Source organism: Solea solea, chromosome 21 (genome assembly GCF_958295425.1).
Source record: "Solea solea chromosome 21, fSolSol10.1, whole genome shotgun sequence".
Classification (NCBI taxonomy): domain Eukaryota; kingdom Metazoa; phylum Chordata; class Actinopteri; order Pleuronectiformes; family Soleidae; genus Solea; species Solea solea.
This window is the reverse complement of record NC_081154.1, coordinates 11,026,496-11,045,368: the sequence shown is the minus strand read 5'-3', so window position 1 is coordinate 11,045,368 and position 18,873 is coordinate 11,026,496. Positions and strand designations below refer to the sequence as shown.

The 18,873-nt window shown below is 41.1% G+C and overlaps 1 protein-coding gene across 1 annotated transcript; it reads right to left on the bottom strand.

Moving 5' to 3' along the window:
- Window positions 1-3,703: 3,703 nt before the first annotated feature.
- On the bottom strand, window positions 3,704-17,857 carry timp2a (TIMP metallopeptidase inhibitor 2a). The gene is made up of 5 exons (XM_058620441.1): window positions 17,441-17,857; window positions 8,934-9,034; window positions 8,728-8,836; window positions 6,876-7,000; window positions 3,704-5,337 (listed from the first exon to the last, which is right to left on the bottom strand). The coding sequence occupies exons 1-5, from the start codon at window positions 17,568-17,570 to the stop codon at window positions 5,140-5,142; spliced, it is 663 nt and encodes a 220-aa protein (XP_058476424.1). The 5' UTR covers window positions 17,571-17,857; the 3' UTR covers window positions 3,704-5,139.
- Between the last annotated feature and the right edge of the window lie 1,016 nt (window positions 17,858-18,873).

Here is an 18,873-nt window from a genome sequence, read left to right as displayed (position 1 = left end):
CAGACAAAAGTGTCCCCACAAAGATAGGATTTTACATTTTGTGGACCTCACAAAGATATAAATAAAAACGTACACACACACACAGTCTGATTTTCACCATAACTACAACTGGACTAATCCTAACCCTGACCCTAAACTGACCCTCAAGGCATCTGAACCATGTCTTCACCTAAAAATTGTAATCATTTGTGTTATGGGGACTTGCTTTTTGTCCCCATAATGTGACTCTGTAAACAGATTTGGGTCCCCACAACATGAGTAATAACCGAAACACACACACACGCATACACACACACACCTACCTACTGTATGACTGTGTCATTTAGAACAGTTGTTAAAGTATTCTGGGAAGTGATGACAAAATGTGCACACACATGCACACAACCTCATATCCTCCTGCTTCACACCCACACACACACGCATGCACGCACAACAGAGTCCAGTTTAATTTAGTCAGAGCTGAGAAGATAAACAAAGAGAAATGCAGATAGTTTGTATTGTCACGATCATGTGCTTTATTTCAAAGTAGAGACAATTAAAAACAATGAAAGTATATATGGGACAATTTAAAAAAAAATGAGCATTAGAAAATAATAATCTGTGTGAATATGTAATTTATAACCACCATTGTCTGCATGGTGGAAGCTGGAATATATTGTAATCTGATAGATTAAAATAAAAAAGTTATTATAAAAGCCATTGTGGAATATTTCCTGTTGTGTTATACAAGGGTTATAGAGATTTGTCTTTTTCCTATAAAATAAAAGCAAACGTATTTTATATAGCATTTCTGACAAAGTATAGCATTATTATTGTATGCAATCAATCAGACTTTATTTATAAAGCACTTTCCATACAAAAAAAACACACAGAAAAAGAAGAATAACTCAGCTGCCTTGAAGTCTTTTTTATATTGTATTTTAGACTGCAGGACATCAAACTATCGGTTTTATTTTATGGAGATTATACGAATGTAGTTATGAGTTGTTTGTTTTCCTTAATGTTAAAAACACTAAAAGAGACAATCTATGAAAACAGAGAGATGATGACCTCTCTGTTTTCATAGATTGTCTCTCTTGGTTGGAGACTTCCTGAGAATGTGGCTGCTTTTCTATCTTTTTCTGTCACTCATTAAATTTCCTTTTCACGTTCTTTTCTCTCTCTCTCTCTCTCTCTGGAGAGTCGACCTCCTTCTGTTGCCCTTGACCTCATCTCCTCTTGAACTCTTTCTGCCACACTTCATCTCGGTGTTTTCATCTCTCCCCCTTTTTTCCTCTCTCTGCTCATGATATTAAACAGCAATCAAACAAATACACATGTATTATTCTGCATTTTGTTGTGATAAATGTGAAAAAAAACTGCGAAACTAATGACATTTTTGGTTCAAAGTCGGTTAAATCTGTCAAAACTGTGCCCACATTTGAAAACAAACTGGAACGTATTACTGTTTTTATGCTTTTCACTGTCTTTTGACAAAGGTGGTTGGTCATTTCTTGAAATGTACATAATTTTATCACTATCGCTATTAGTTATTTTGTGACACACTGCTCCACATAAGCACAACAACCATAACTTCCTATGAAGACGTTACATGAGCCCAAGTCTTTTGACTGCTATGTCCTCTGTTGGCCACTAGGTGGCACCACAACTACAAAGGACAGTGGTGTGTTTATCTGCTGCATTACTGTATGAGACATACAATCACGTGATAATACAGAGAAAATGTGTTCTGCTGTATGAACTGTATCTTTATTGTTTGTTAGCAGTTTAATGAGAGGGCCTCCTCATCATATTTTATATATTATATATTATAGGAAACCATAATAATTCTCTCTCTCTCTGTCACTTTCTCCTCTCATATATTTCCAACAAAAAAGTAATAAAATGTTATTGTATCTTTTAAATCATTAAATACTTAAACCAAAGTCATTACTTGTGACATGTTGTGTTTCTTCCCGTCTGTCTTAGGAAATCAAAACTTTCCGAAAGAAGTTGCAGAAGTCACAATCTACTGAAGACTTACCCAAGTGGTTTCTCAACCAACGAGAAGTTAAACGAGAGTTTCCCAACAGGGGTGGACTTCCTGCATCTGTCCGCCCAAATTAAACTGACATCCTCAAACTGACAGTGGCTCATCATTGCGATTCCGCCTTGACATTTTTGAGACGAGAAAGAACAGAGATGACAAAACCGCCTGCTCTGGGATCAGCCTGCACATTTCTCAAATATTTTCCTAGCTGAGTCGGTCACCACATCCATTTAGGAGCGTTTTTGTCTCCTTTCTACCAACTTCACAACCAATCTGTGCTCTGCTCTCACATCGGAAGACTTAGGTGAATTAGCAGCGGCCAAATAATGGCCACACCTGGCTGCTTTATAATATTACAGAGGTGATATGAGGGTCAAAGGTGAAGAGTCGGGGACATTTAATTCTCCAAAGTACTAACTATTCAAATGGTTCACACTTTCAAAGCAGAAATAAATGACCTATTACATAAGAAACTGTGATATTTGTACATCAGAATCCAAATCAAATCAAATTATAAAAGGTATAAGAACTTGAATGAAAGTAAAAAATACATTTAAAATATACTGTAAATAATAATAATATTAATAAAGTAAAATAAAGATAGAAAATATAAACATTTACATTAAATTATGTATTTAAGAACATCACAGGCATTGATGAAACAAGTGATTGCTTTATTGTTGAGGTAGACTGAGGTAAACCCATAGCTTGTTCAGAGAGCTTCTGAAATATTGAAATGTGAGTTCATATTTATTGTGTAGTACCAATGACCAAGTAAAAATGTTGTGGCTGATGAGATGATCCTATACAGGAGTAGGTTAATCCACTACCTTGGTCTATTATTGTGTTACTTCCTTTTCATAGCTCAGCTAAAGTGTTTTATTTCACAATTCATTGTGTCTTGAGTAGCAGTTGTGATACTAACGTGACTGCCTCAGTGGACTTAGTAGAAGCTGATCACTTTTTGTCAGGAGCATCAGGGTTGGTACCGTTCATCCATAGGGCAACGTAAAAACCAAAAGTTGACCTCCTTCATACTTGTGGTTCATTTGTCAGGTTCATAGAACATGATGTTGAATTTAAAGAGGGAAAAAGACCAAAACCAAAGCTGGAATTGCTTCATCAAACTCTAAAAAAAAAAAAAGGTCAAAATGACTTACACAGACATTGTTTGTTCTTTCAAATGTGTGGTTTTTATTTGATAATACTGAATTACTTTTTTTTTTTTTTGTCCTCCGCCCGGACTTACACAAAGCATCAAACACATGCACAGTCCTCTATTCACACAAGGTACCCATGTCTCATTTGTCTCCAAAAAAGGATTACACTCTCTCTCTCTCTCACTCTCACGTTATCCCAGCGCAAGAGGACCTTCTCAAACCCAACACTACAGCTACAGACATCGTAGACACAGACAGCAAAAACACACAAAAAAATGATGACAAGGTATAATAATAACACTGAAAAAAATACAAAGTAATGGAAAATGGAAAGAGTTTACTTTTAAATTATGCCTCTAATACTCCATTATATATATACTTTTTTTTTTGTTAATGTAGCTTGAGGTGTATAAAACTGCACTGTAAACTTTGATTGAGTAACTTGCTTGTTCTAGGACGGCGATAAAGCTTTTATTATTAACTGCGAGGAGCAGAGAAGACGAGTCAAAGCGGACAGTAAGCGGGGAAAGACGTTACTAGTGGTGAGATGAAATGTCTGTGGGGAATATATCGGCAAACCGTGAGACTGCAATTGACAGAAAACACAAAGACACTGAAATAACTTCCCAAAAAGAAAACCTCTTCTTGTTTCTCCTTCGCACATCAAAGATCCCTCATACATCCGCACCTCTCGTTCGCCACTCTTCCGTTTTTCCAACTCTTTCACTGCAAGTACTGTTTCACCGGTGTTTGCCAAAGGCAGCAAGAATAAGATTGTGTGAGTCTGAATATGGATCACCGAAAAAGCATTTAAAAAAAAAAAACAAAAAAAAAACAATAGGCTAAATCTGCACCTGAGGTGGATCTGTCAGTCTGTCTGTCCGTCTGGGCAAAAGATAATACTGTCACATCAGAGTGTTTAGGCTCTTGTCTTTACTGGAACTCATCCTCAAAAAAGTGCAAATCTAGTTCTAACGCAGTAAATAATAATAATTATTATCAAGTAACAACAAAAGTATATGCATAGGTACTGTACAGCTACTTAGTGTAGACAACAAGGGAGAGAGGTGTAGATGTGACGAAGAAGAAGAAAGGAGGAGGAGAGGAATTTGGGCGTTTTCTGGTTGAACTGTGGGGCAGTGAAGTCTTTTTCTTTTTGTTGTTGTTGTTTTTTTGTTTTTTAACCTCACAGGCAGGTTTAAATTTGGAGCGTTCATCTTCACACAGCATAGACTGGTCCAGTGAGGCCTGCGACAGTCGCAGGCTGCTGTTAAAATTCACTACAAGAAAAACACGTCAAAAGAAAAAAAAAATCAGTCATGCGAGATGAATTGTGAAGGAAGAAAGAAAAAATGGATCGATCAAACATGCTGCGCGGCGCCCGGTGTCACTGGTGGCCAAACAGTTCCCAGCAGAAAAGATGAGAGAAGCAGTAACTTAAAAGTGTTCGGAGAAAGGGAGACAATCGTGTCAAAAAAAGGCAACTTGGAATTTTGGCTTTGGAATAAAATGGAGAATGAGGTAATAAAAGTAGAAACACGATGGGTAACGGATGATCATCCGTAGATAGGGATTGATTTTGGAGTCTGAGAGCAGAGCTGTTTAAGAGCTTTGCCGGGCAGGAAGTGCTCTGTCTCAACGAGAATTTATATCCTCCTGACGCCAGCCTCAGGAGGAAGTTACATCATCACTTGACCAGTCTATGTCTCATGATGCTTCTTTTTTTTCCTTTTCTTAAATTTGTTTCAACATAGTCGCTGTGTCTGAGAACAACCTCGACCTCGAGAGGCTAAAGATTGTTTTCAGAGCAGCAGATATTTAAGTCACATTAACTTTCCTTCGATATCAAAAATCACTTTTGCCTGATGCCGTTACATTTCATTTCAATGGAATTGTTTACATTTATTTTCGTCAGGCTGTGCAGTGGGCAGTCAGACGTGCCGAGCGACTTTAAGGGTCCTCGGTGTCCAGGAACTCCTTCTTAGGCAGTGCAACACCACGGTACCAGGAGCAGGAGCCGTCCGCCCTCTTCACGCAGGCGTAGTGGTTGGCCTGGCGTCCGTGCACCTGCTTCTCGATCATCAGGTCCGTCCACAGACACTCCTCGGGTGCTGAGATCTCACAGGGCAGAGAGGGGCAGCGCACAATCTGCAGAAACACACTGATCAATCTCCCCATAATCTGTGTGTGTGTGTGTGTGTGTGTGTGTGTGTGTGTGTGTAACCTAATCAGGGATGTAACTCTAAACCAGGGGTCTGCAACCTGTGGCTCTAGAGCCACATGCGGCTCTTCGGCCCCTCTGCAGCGGCTCCTTGTAACTTTGAAAATTGAACACCTCTTATAGACATCAAGGTAGTGTTTTAATACGCTGTGCGTCACATTCAATGTCTACATCAAATGCAATATTAAAAAGCCTTGACAGAGTTGTGTGTGAAATATAGGAAGCAATTCAAATATTATTATTTCATTCATTTGCCACAAACAATGGAAGGTCTATATAATTCTTTTGATTTTTTTTCTCCACTTTATAAGAGGTTGGGTATAAGCAGCAATGAAATACACATAAACAGTTTTTCTTTTGTAGTTCTTAAATTTCATTCCTTTAGTATATACTGTATGTATTAAAGGCTTTATACAGGTTATTATCTTCATTTTATGGGTCAAATGGGCAAAAATGGCTCTTTTCATACCAAAGGTTGCTCTAAACCATATCATTATACTCTATGCTACTTTTATGTGTCAGTACAAAACTTAGGTATTTAGTGTGGACACAAGAAATCAATTCTTTTGAGTTTTTTTGAGGAAAAACAGGAAGAGACACTTGAAAAACACATTTTTCATTTTATGTTACTGTCTATAGTATGAATCATGAACTATATATAACTGACAAGATTATGATTTAAAGGAATAGACCTTTTTTAAAAATACATTTGTAGATTCACATTCTTGCCAAAAGTTAGATGTGAGGATTGGTGACACGCTCATATCTGTGTCAAGAGGAAGTAGTTTAGCCTAGCACTGAGCTAAACTGGTAACAAAATCCTCCTATTGGCATTTTTAAAGCTCAATGAAACTTGAGTCTGTCGTTTGTTTTTATCAGCTCAGTCCGGACAAAATGACTGGTTGCTTTTGTCATGACATTTGTGTGGATTAGAAACACTGGATTTCTTTCTTTCAACTTGGTTTGTTTAGGTAATGTTTATGCATTGTGTAAACAAAGAGTTTTAACATCAAAACTTAATCTTTAATTATATGTCAACAACGACCCAAAGGCGTTCTATCATGACCATGTTTTTGTCCATATCAACCAGCCCTAAAAAAGTGTTTAGAGACACAGAACTTGCTTTATCTTTAAACAATACATTATGTTTTATTTGTCTATTCTGTACAACAGCAACAGCATAAAAACAATGTTTTCTTTAGTGCTTATTGGATGCTTCAGTGGCTTCCTGACTGCACTGCAATGAGAAACAGTTTAGGAGGTGCACGTATATAAAAAGATTGTTTGTTGTTCTAGCTGTTGTTCTGGCTCATGTCTCGTCTTGTTTAATCTGTTATGTCTGGTTTCAAGCGGCAGGAGGGAAATAACTGCAGCCCTCTCTTTTTTTCTCCCCCTCTTTTTTATGCAACTCTTGCAGTCAAACCATGCAACACAGGCCGCCGCCGCCTCCCGCTGCCTTCCTTACCTTGCATTCACAGCCCATCTGGTAGCGCTGGCTAAGGCTCTTCTTCTGGGTCGCGCTCAAGGAGTCCCAGAGCATGATATAATCACACAGGGTCACATGCATGCTCCCACTGGCCTCGGCCTTGCCTGTAAAGAAAAACCGGTAATGGTAATTGCTCAAAAAGGACACACACTGTCAGATTTCTGGGTAAAACTGATTGAATGTGAATTTCTCTGTGAGATGAATAAAGTATCTATCTATCTATCTATCTATCTATCTATCTATCTATCTATCTATCTATCTATCTATCTATCTATCTATCTATCTGATTGTTACTTCTCAGGCCTGCAGGCTTCAACACGGGACACATGTCCTTGTGAAATGCTGCCGTGCGCGTCTCGAGCACGAGCTGCGCCAGACAAAACAACAAGACAGTTCACGTCGAGTTTACAATATCTGCTGAGGCTGCGTCCTCTTCGCTTCGGCACAATCTGTCCGCAAGAGCAGCTCTCGACTTGTTGAAGTCTTTGCTGTGCAGTGTGTCCTCGCACATAGCACCGAGTGACACAGTTCACCGACACTCGGCCAAGTGTGAGGGTGAATCATTGTAAAACAGAAGCCCCAGTCAGCAGAAACTGCACTTTCTTTCCCCCTGCTCAAGTCCTACTTTTTGGGAAAATAAAAACACGGAGTCAGAGGGAGGAAAGGAAATGCTGGCTTCAGCAGTTCCTCTCCTTACAACTATATGTAATTAGGGGTGAGTGTTTGCGGGAGCATCTCTGTCTGCGATGGGGAAACCAGAGCACACATGACATCATGATCCTCTGTGTCTCCTCTTCTCCCTGTACTCTGTCTGTATGTCTGCTGCTGCTGACTTCACTCACAACACCGCTCAGATTTAGCATGCAAACACACACACACACAAAAGGAATAGTTCATAAACTCATTCACTCTCTGATGGAAAGTTCAACAAAGGGCACGCGATCCATTTAAATCTGATCGTGTGAGCCAAACCCAAGCCAAGCTAAGCTAGCCGCAGCTTCATATCTAATTCTGAATGTTTGCTTTAAAAAGGTCCAGTGTGTAACATTTAGTACCACCAATAAGTGTGTGTTTTAAGTGCATAATCACTTTCATTTGGTTGTCATAGCCTTTGAAAAAGCCTTTTATATGCAAGGGCCTTGCTTTACGGAGGCCACTATCTTCCGGCACCATGTTCATACAGCAGCCAGACCAGAACCAAACCAGTCGAAACTTAATCTATATTTATGAATAACTTATCTATGCGTCTTTATGTGTCCAAGTTAAAATAATTAAACACTGGTGTGAAAGTTTATGGCTTTGCAGAAATAAAAAAAATAACACAGCCCGTGTTTGAGATTACATTCCAGACTGTTGAGAGAGAAATGTTTTATTTTCATTTCACCAGCATCTCACCTTGAGCTGGGAGAACAAGCAGGGTGTACATTCACATCTACAGAGAGCCCGAGACGACAGACAAGGTCACTCCCAGTCTCCACAGTTCAGTCGGGAGCGTGTTATTACCCATAATAACATAAACAGTAACTCCTGCAGCACATAAAATGTCTATCCATCTTCATGTTTGTCTGCCTGGATGTTTACATCCACAGGCCAATATGAGATTATCTGTCTGTACGTGAAAACCTGAGGATTTCTTATCAGTGTGTCTGTCTTTTCTGTTTGTATGTTGACGTGAGACAGAAATCATGATTTTCAGTGTGCTTGTGCCATTTGCTTCCACAAGTTATTTTACATGTCCGGCCATAAAAATAGGCAGTTTAGATTAACAGTCTTCCTACTACAGGTAAGTGTCACACCTGCTAATTTGGTGCACAATGACAGTGATACAGACCTGAGATCAGGTACTCCTTCTTGCCAGTGGCATCCAGGGTGACGCCACAGACAGCAGACACAGGAGCTGTGAAGACAGTCTCGATGTCCTGGTCTGGACCCTTGAACATCTGGAATAAGACAATGTAGGGAAGAGTTCAAAGATCAGAAAGAAGGAGGCTAGAGCTGAGCATAAAACTCTTCAGACAACTACATCATGATACACACCTTAATCTGTTTGACCTCATACTGGATCCTCTTGATGGGGTTTCCATAGATATCGTTCCCTGTGTCCACTTCTCTCTCCCCCACCACCTTTGCTCGAATCACTGTCATGGAAAAGAACAACACAGCGTCACATCTCTGCTGCAATAACTCTCAATCAGTCAGCGGATTATTTTCTTAGTTAGTCCGGGAAATTACTACATATCCAAGCATTTTTTTAAGATCAGCAATCAAAGACACAAAAATATTAAATTCACAATAAATTCAAAACTGAGAAAAGGGAGACATCTTTAGATTTAAAAGTCTGAAGCAAAATCTCTAATGACTAACCACTGCAGCTCTAAATGTAAACTCAGTAAGCAGATAACAAATATAGGCAACAACAAATGCCAATCCAATTCTTTTTTTGTCCAACCCAAACCTTAAAATCAAAAAATCTTGACTTTAAAATGGTTAGAGACAAAGAAAAGAAGATGTGACCTTCTATTCTGAACATATATGCAGATGGATTCTGTGTAAATCAATGAACTATTTAATTAATGAACTGAAGTTAGTCGTGACTGCAGTTTAAGGGAAATCTAAAGGCCAAATATTTGATGGTTTGACAACTTTAAATGTGACAGTTTCTCCACATCCCACTTAAAAACTAAACCTCAACAGATATAAATACATAATGCAATTAAAAACCAGGAACCTGTTGAGGTCTGGATTCAGAAAATAAAAGATTGTGTTAATTATGTATTCCTTTATTTATTTATTTTTGAGCTGGGTATGAGATGTTTTAGATGTTTGGTTGTACAAAACAAGACAATTAATCACAGTGAGTCTGTTGTGGTCTAGGAAAAGTACAGAGAAAAAATAGAATCAGATTATCAAAGTATGTCCTTTAGTTTTTAGATTTATGCTGCTTACAGACAAATCATCACAAATCAACTGCGACACCATCATAATGTGATTCCACCACTAATGAATCATCGGCCAGGCCTCAGATTCTTATCCACCACCGCCCTGGCTAACAGAGTAGTCACATCAGACAGTAGCCAAAGCATGTGCACACACAACACGTAAACACACACAGCACTGACAACCTAACTGCAGGTTTACACTGCACCTCGGATTATAACACAAACGTTCCTGCTTCCATAAGCAACCAGGAAACTGTCAACACACCAGAATAAAAGAATAAAAATTACATTTTGCCGGAAGTATATACCTGTCTGTGTGTGTACTTGTATTCGTAGGATCAGTAATCGTCATGGGAGCCAAAACCTGATCCTCATGACGTAGCCTCATGTGGTGAGGTTAAAGTTATGGTAACCACTTAATGTCCAAATGAATGGGATCAATGCAGCGTCCTAAGACGAATAGCTGTGTGTGTACATGTCTTTAGTAGGCTGCCTGGACCAACTGTCAAGCAAACCTGTCTTTGTGAGGACATTTTGGCTGGTGCACTCGATTTAAACAGGATTTTTTGAGGATTAAGATCTGGTTTTAGGGTTTGGGTTAGAATTAGGGTTAGGCATTTAGTTGTGATGGTTAAGGATAGGGTTAGGGGTTAGGGAATGCATTATGTCCAGCAGTGTCCGCACAAAGAATGCAGAACCAGCATGTATGTGTGTGTGTGTGTGTGTGTGTGTGTGGTGTGTTTTAATGACCTGACTGACTACATCAAGCTTCAGCTATGCTTATGTCATTTATTCAGAATGGAAAATATGAGCAAAAAAAAAAAAACATAAAATAAGCAGGAACAGAGGATACGCAGATACACACACACACCACTGCTGTTGCTCTTACACCCTTGGGCTTTATGGCTTGGAGCAGACACAAATATGGGAGTTCATGGCTCCCAGAGTTAACAACATTTCTAGTCTCTTTTTACCTTTAACATTCTATCCCCCTTGTCCAAAACCCACCCATTTCTCGAGAATAAACTATAATATATATATATATATATATATCCAAAACAAGTGCAAGATCAAAATGTATGTTTGATAAATAAATTATTTACCTGATCAATGAAGCTGCAACTAACAATCATGTTCATTGATTGACTATAGGTGTGGTTGTAATACACAATGTGTGTGTGTATACATATATATATGTACAATCCAATCCAATCCAACTTTATTTATAGAGCACTTTAAAAAAAACAACAGCTGAAACAAAGTGCTGTACAACAGAGATAAATATGATAAATAAAATATAAGAAATGACATCATAGGCCTAGACAACAAACAATAAAATACTGTAGAAAGTATTAACTAAAAAGAAAAAACACAAATGAAAGTCATAAAATAAAACTATAAAAGATAAAAACCAATGTTTCATACTGGGTTGAAAGCCAAAGAGTAAAAGTGGGTTTTAAGATGTATATAGTATTGAATATTTGTTTGATTTTGTGTAATTGACTGATTACTTGCTCAAACTCTAGAAGCATGGTGCACATAGACTCTGGGTTTAGTTCATCAGATTTTCCTTAGCAGTTAATCATTTAAGAGCCAGATTATTATTTTGGGAATGGGCAGAGGTCAAAACAGCAAAAATAAAATGTGGACACTGGTGTTTTCCACCATATATTCCATGATAATCTGAGAGGAGGAGACTGTGCTTGAATCTTCTCACTCAAGGTCCACTTTTACCTTTTACTGTTACTGTTTACGCACGTAAACAACTGAGTGAAACTGCTATGCTGTTAAGTTTGAAGGCAAACTTGAAAGGATTCTGCGGGATTTATCAGTAAACATGGTGTAATGCTAACGTCAGCTACAAAACAACATGCAAAAACTCACACCTTTTAAATCCACTCTGGCAGAGCTAACATCATCCAGCTGTTTCTATTCTTAAACACTCAAATCATCAGGAAAAAAAGGTAAAGCGTATCCATCAGACTCTTTTCAAACACCCTACAAAACAGCTTGATTTATTTTCAATGGATAAATCTGAGGTTTTCAAAGTCCAATTGCTGACAGCTGACTACTGCAGATAACTATGACCTGGATGACCAAGAACTTTTACAGACATAAATCTGAGGTTTGGGCCTTTGAGGCTTTGTTTCTCTGGATGTATAAACCCATTTTCCATAAAGGGAGTCTGCACAGACAGATTATATATATAAACAGGATGAGATAAAGATTCGATAAGACGGCTGTTGAATTTCGAGAGAAAAACTCTTAAGACGTCCAGGTCCTTTTTTTTCTGAACTCTGACTCAGAAGAGAAACCAATGTCAGCTGCACACAAGCAAACCTCTGCATTTTAGGTTCCACTCAGATGCTTATGCAAATACACAGCAGCAGCCAGAGTACACACACAAACACACACACACACACACATGCAGCAGTATACCTGGCTGGCACTCTCTCCTGCATTCCTCTCAGTTTTTCCACTCTCATTTCCTGGCCTCATTCTGAGCCACAAACTAATGAGCCAAGAATCAGCAGCAGGGCACAATAGTGAAGGGGGGAAATTACCGTTATTCACGATGCATTACTATTAAGGCAGATTGTCAGTCTACGTTTGCCGTTGTAGAAATGTTTACTTGTCAGTGCCCTGCAATGAGGCCGGCTGTGACTGACCCTGCGCAGTCTTAACAACAGCTTGTTGCGGAGGCTGCAAACTACATAGGGTGTGTGGGGCTTTAGTAGCACAGCTACCCCGGAGGCTGCAGGCGGCCCGGTTTCACTGCAGAGTGATCCTCAAGTCGTACGATCACCAGCAGACAATCAGCAGTCAGGACAGGAGCCCCCTCCACAAACCGCAGAGTGACCAACATTCCGACCAGGACGGCGCTTAATGACTTATACATGCGCATCAGCTGCACTACGCAATGTTTTCCATGCAAACCCCATATGAACACACACACACACACACACACACACCACATCCTACATACCCCCCACCCCCACCCCATGCAGTCCACCGCATGACTACTCATTTCTTTTTTTCTTACTCCAATGACCACCAAATCATCCCCGACTTTCCTAGTGTGGTTTGCTCAGCTCCAGGCGCATGTGGGCTTTCTTCTGCTCAAGCCGCCATTTGGACAGAGGGGGCGACTCGCCCTCAAACACTACTCATGACCTCCGTACGAGGACCTGCGCAGCAAAGAAGAAAGCTCAAGATGATAATGGATACTGGAGTTGCTGCTTTTTCTCTCAGGGAAGTTGTAGATACATGTCAGCAGAAGACGAATAGGAGAGGCCGTGTCGACCTCCATCTGAAAGATTTGGGGTTCTACTTGCCAATGTGTCCTTTCTCATATATTCAGCCCCTTGTAGTGCTCTCACATCCAGCTCTACACGCTTTAGGTCGCAGACACGTCGTTTTCCATTACTCCAGAGTTCTTCCTCAACGTGCATGTGGTCGTCGTAGCACGGCTGCATGAAACTGCCATCACGTCGCTTTATACACGCGACACAAACACACAAACACACAAACTAGTGGCGAGCAAAGCAGTTCTTTTTGGTGTACTGAATGGTTCAAATCAGTTAATTAAAAAGATTTGTTCACCGAATCACTCCATCTGACACAGTCACTAACAGAAATACGACGGAACGGGTTGTGATTCGGCTCGCGATGGACGGCAGCTAAATACACCAGACTCTTCTGTTTCAAGTGCCAGACGTAACGCTCATGACTCTTCCAGTAACGACACTCGCTGACGAATCAAAAAAGCAGCAGGTACCAGGTTCTATCGCTAATGGAAAAGCAACGGAACTGAGCCGAGCCGTGCTGGAACTGTATAGTGGAAAAGCGCCGTAAGTGTTGTTCACAGCAGTTAAGCAGAAACCAAAGTTCGACCGTTGTACGTCATCAATGACTGGCATTGCTCAACGCACAACGTGAGTTAAAGTAAGTGAACATGACAATGGAGACATGATGGATTGCATTGAGCTTCTGCGAGCCGGAATTTATGGGATGCCCATATTTTGTCGCAAGGTTTTGTCTCTTCAGGGGAAAACCACATGCTCTTTGTTTCTTTTATTTTCGCCAGTATGTTGCCCTTCCGGCCATTTGGTTGGTGTAGTAGTTAACACTTTTGTCTCTGTTTGTGACCCGCTTGGAACAAGGGCCTTTCTACATTCATACGTTTTAAATGTTCTCCCTGTGTGTGTGTGTGTGTGTGTGTGTGTGTGTGTGGGTTCTCCAGTTTCCTCCCACAGTCCAAAAACATGCAATATGGCAAATTGGACACTCCAAATTGACCATAGGTGTGAGTGTGAGAGTGAATGGTAGTTTGTCTCTATATGTGTCCCTATGATGGACTGGCAAACTGTCCAGGGTGTGACCCCACTTTTCGCCCTAGCTGCGATTGGCGCCAGCACCACCCATGACCCTCATGTGGAGGATGAAGCGCTAGAAGGTGAGTGAGCGTTGTCCTTCCTCTTCGTCTCATCTACAGCTTACATTGACAAACCCACAAATTACGTAACAAGTATTTTTTTGGTTCCATTTGGGAAACTAACTCTTCAGCAAATGCTCTAGAGCTAAAATCAAACTGTGAGTGTGTTGCTTTCCAATGCTAATTTCCTATACATAGCATCTATAAACACATTCGGGCTGAAATAAAATGATTCAGCTGTGTCTATTCTCAAACACTGATATCAGAAAGTGGAGTTTCCATCAGACTCTTGGGAGGTTTTGGTTTTCTCATGATGTATGCATGACAAACAGTCAGTGTGCATGTGTTGTTGTATGTCCTCTGCTGTTGTTCTGCAGACAGCACGGTGACACCGGTCTTCCACACCAGCCAGTCTCAGGACAGTCAGAGTGGGAAGTTCCCCTTTGTGGGCAACAGATTTATATGAAAAGAAGATGTTTGTCCCTCTACGTGTGTGAGCATGCGTGTGTATGGTAGGTGCATGACGTTTGCCAATTTTTATGGCCTGTGGTCTGACCTGGAGCATCATTTAGGCTGAACAACAGAAGGTGACACACACACATACACTCATGCTGCTGGTTTCTGTGTGTACAGTACAGTACAGTACAGTATGTGTGTGTGGATGAAGAGGGGGCTCCTATTTCACCAAAACAAACAGTCGGCCACATGAGCCCTTCACAAGGTCACTTTGTTGTTGCCCACACGCACATTCTGGGCCACCAGTCAGCCAGCACTGCTCTTTTCAAGGCTGCAAACCTCGTTTGATCCCCGCCTGTCCTCTCCACAGCCCTGCCTTCACCTCTTCCTCTGCAGTGGGTGTTTCTCCGAGAAGATTGGGCTTCTCAGATCCACCAAAGCTGTGGTTTTCACCCTCAGATCCGCCCTGAAATCATCGCCGGACAATGGCATCAGCCACTGTTGCCTTTTATTGGTCTGTACGGCCTTTGATGTGCATCACTACCCCCACCTCCCCTCTGCGAGAACTGCTGACAAAGCCTTTTTTTTTTTTTTAAATCACGCACCCTTTAAAAAACAACATGAGCACACAGTAAAAAAAATCAGGTCAGCCTGCAGGTCTCTCTGTCGGGGCGGGGGCATTGAGGTAGAGGAAGATTGGAAGAAGAACAAGAACAGGAACTTTGAAATGTGGTGAAGAAATGTGTTGACGTATAATTGAAGGTCAACTTGGGGGTGTGCTCTAAAGAAGAAAGAAGTTGATTGCACCTCTTAGTGTGCAGCCTGTCGCAACTTATTGGAAGAGGAAGAAACTTACACACAAAAACAAGTTTGGGAGAATCTGCTTACGTTGTTTTAATCGTATTGGCTTTGTGTCCAATTTCAAAACGCCATCCTTATGTTTTCATGTATACAACCAATACACTGCGGAGACTGTTGTCTATTAGCTTTATGACAACTTTTATCCATTTCTTTAGTCACCCTAACTTGGTTTTTAGTGATCGTATCCATTGTAATGTATACTTATTTCAATAAAGCTTTATTTTTTAGAAAAGGTTTGTTCACTGCGTGCACGTTTTTCCCGCTTTTGGTGGTGGTGGGGGTTTGAGATGTTTCTTGAAACAATGTTTACGGAAACTTTTTAAAGACCGAAAAACCAAAAAAAAAAAATCCTCCTCTGTGGGAAATTTCTGTTTCCATGCAGATAAGGCCTCACATACACCTCCACTGTGAGACACACTGTCTCACCGAGAGCTGCAACCTCAACGAGTGGTTGAGTCACACCTGAAAAATAGACCTGTCATTTTGCAATACATTACACACTGCCCACAAAAACACACACACACACACGCACATATGCAGACACTGAGGCACATGAGAGAAGGAAGAACAGATGCAGAGAGAAGAAGAAGAGTGTGGTCTTCAGCGTTCTCATTCTCAAGGATACCATGCATATTTTAACTTTGACCGTGACTTTTATTGGTTTCTCCCCTGAAACGCCCTGAACTGACAGCCAGATGTCACTGTGTGTGTGTGTGTGTGTGTGTGTGTGTGTGTGAGAGTGTGAGAGAGAGAGAGAGAGGGAGAGAGAGAGAGAGAGAGAGAGAGAGAAATGGGAGAGAGAGAGAGTCTACCATGCATGGCAGTGGGGCGTGCATGTTGTCTGTGAAAGTGTGTGTCCCTGTGTTACACCGGAGTAAAGTTGGGAAAATCCCAGCAGCATTCCTGCAATTCCTCCCAGCACCACCCTCACAGGAAGAAGCAGGGCAGGAATGGAAATTAATAAAAAAAAAAAAGAGAGAGAGGGAGAGAGAGAGAGAAGGAAAGCTCTAGATGTGACATATTCTGTGGTTGAGATTCAAATCCCCTTCCCCTCCCCTAAGTAAAATTTCTCTTCACTCTCTCCATCCCTTGTCCTCCTCTCTGCTCTTTCCCTCCTTGTCTCTTTTCCTGTCTTGTGCCACGTTGCCCTGCAAAAGCCAGGAGACACTGCTACTGCTGCTGCTGCTGCTACCGCCGCTGCTGCTGCTGAGGAGGGTGAAGCCTGGTAAACACACACTCTGCTGAAGCGTTATATAGACAATGATGGTGGCAGACTCCTTCCTTCCTTCCATCCTGAATATTACACAGTGCACTTACACCCTGGCATGACATGCAACAGCGTAGTTTCCTTACTGTGGATTTCAAAAAAGGCCCATAACTGTGATGTCACAGAGGAATCAGGAGGAGATAATGACCATACATGTGTCATATTAACACCATGTTATGTTACAGTGAGGATTATGGACACTGTACATCAAAATGACCATGTGTTTGTCCATTCAAAGTTTTCCATTTTCACCCAATGGGTCCCTGACATAGATGACAAGTGAGAAATAAAATAACAATAATAGTGAAAATAATAATAATGTTGTGTGTAGACTGAAATGTAATATATGTAAACTGTATGGGCCATGGCCTTGTGGAGCAACAGCCTCCACCTTGAGGTTTTCCAGCAGCTTCTTACTGCCCATTCAGCTGCAGCACACATCACTGTGACTCAGTCATCAGTGCTGGAGGCTGGCGCAACATCACGGGCCAAGTAAACAACAACAACAACAACAACAACAACAACAACAGCAGCAGCAGCAACAGCAGCAGTCAGTCAGTCACTCAGTCCTCGGTGCTGTACTCACCTACATCGGCGTTGCAGAACGCCTGTTGCGGATGCACCGGAGCGCAGCTGCAAGCCTCCGCCAGCTCCTCCGCCCTCCACAGGAGCAGCAGCGCCAGCGTGCACAGAACGCCGTTCACTGAAAACGGCATTTTTGGTAAACACTGGTGTGGTGATGTCTGTCTTCTGTCTCTTTGTCGCTGCGCAGATCAAATGCGTTGCAGTGAGGATCCAGCAGCAGCAGCAGCAGCAGTAACAGCGTCTCCCCCTCCTGTTTTTTTTCCTTCTTCTTTTTCCTGGCGACGTCAACAACAGCGGAGTGTCCGCTCGCTAAGCTCCGGGACTGAGGTGAGGTGACACGGATGAGCTCGGTGAGTCTTGGTCCTACTCTAGCCAGAGTCAGCTGATGTGTGTCTTCACTGGAGTGTTTTCCTCACTGAGGTCGAGGCGGTTTTATAAAGCGGCCCGTGTGACCACTCCTCCCGCTGTTGACGGCCTGAGCCTGTAGAGGGCGCTGTGTCCTGCGTCTGCAGGGCCACAATGAGGTGTAAAGACAATAACCATTACCTTTTCGTTTTTATTACTTTCCTTCTAAATTAACCACTTCTAATATAAAGCACTTTAGCAACTTACTTTTTGTTCTATTTCTGTAAATGTTGTATAATTTATCAAATTAAATGTTTTTAAACAAATCAATTTTTTGATATTTTTAACTTGTGTTTGCTCACAGGACTATATGTACACATGCTGCTGCCACTTCTTTTTTATATATGCAGTGCTATGTGCACCAAAATGACAATAACAATTCATTGCAATTAAATGTTTGACAGCATGTTACAAACATTAAGAATATGTAATAAATGAAGTCTCAAAGTAATAATAAATTAAGTCTCAAAGTCTTGTGCAAGGCCTTTCAAACGAGTTTGTATCCCAGACTAAAGGAAAAATGAGGGCTCAGAAGAAAAGACAACATCCCCCAAAATTAAAAACAGTGGCGGTGAATTGAGTTCTTTACTCATGTTGAACTTGTTGTTGTACGTAGTTTTAACTGTGAAGTTGTTGTAGTTTAATTTCAGATCACATGATGCCCAATACACATGTGACATGTTTTTCTGTGTCTTCCTGTAAATGGGGAGTCACTCAGTGGCCCGAAATGTTCATTTGCACAGCACTTTCAATCCCAGCTGACATAGGGCAAAAGGCGGTGTACACTCTGGACAGGTCACCAGTCCATCACAGGGCCACATATAGAGACACGCACGCACGCACGCACGCACGCGCGCACACACACACACACACACACAGAGAGAACATGCAAACTCTGGGTCGTCTTCTTTTGCACAGCACTTTAAAATGGGAAATACACTTGTGAGCAGTGAATTTGACAACTCTGCAATTCTTTCTGTACAAATTTGAATGAGTGGTCCACTATAAAACAAGCAGAATTAAAAAAAA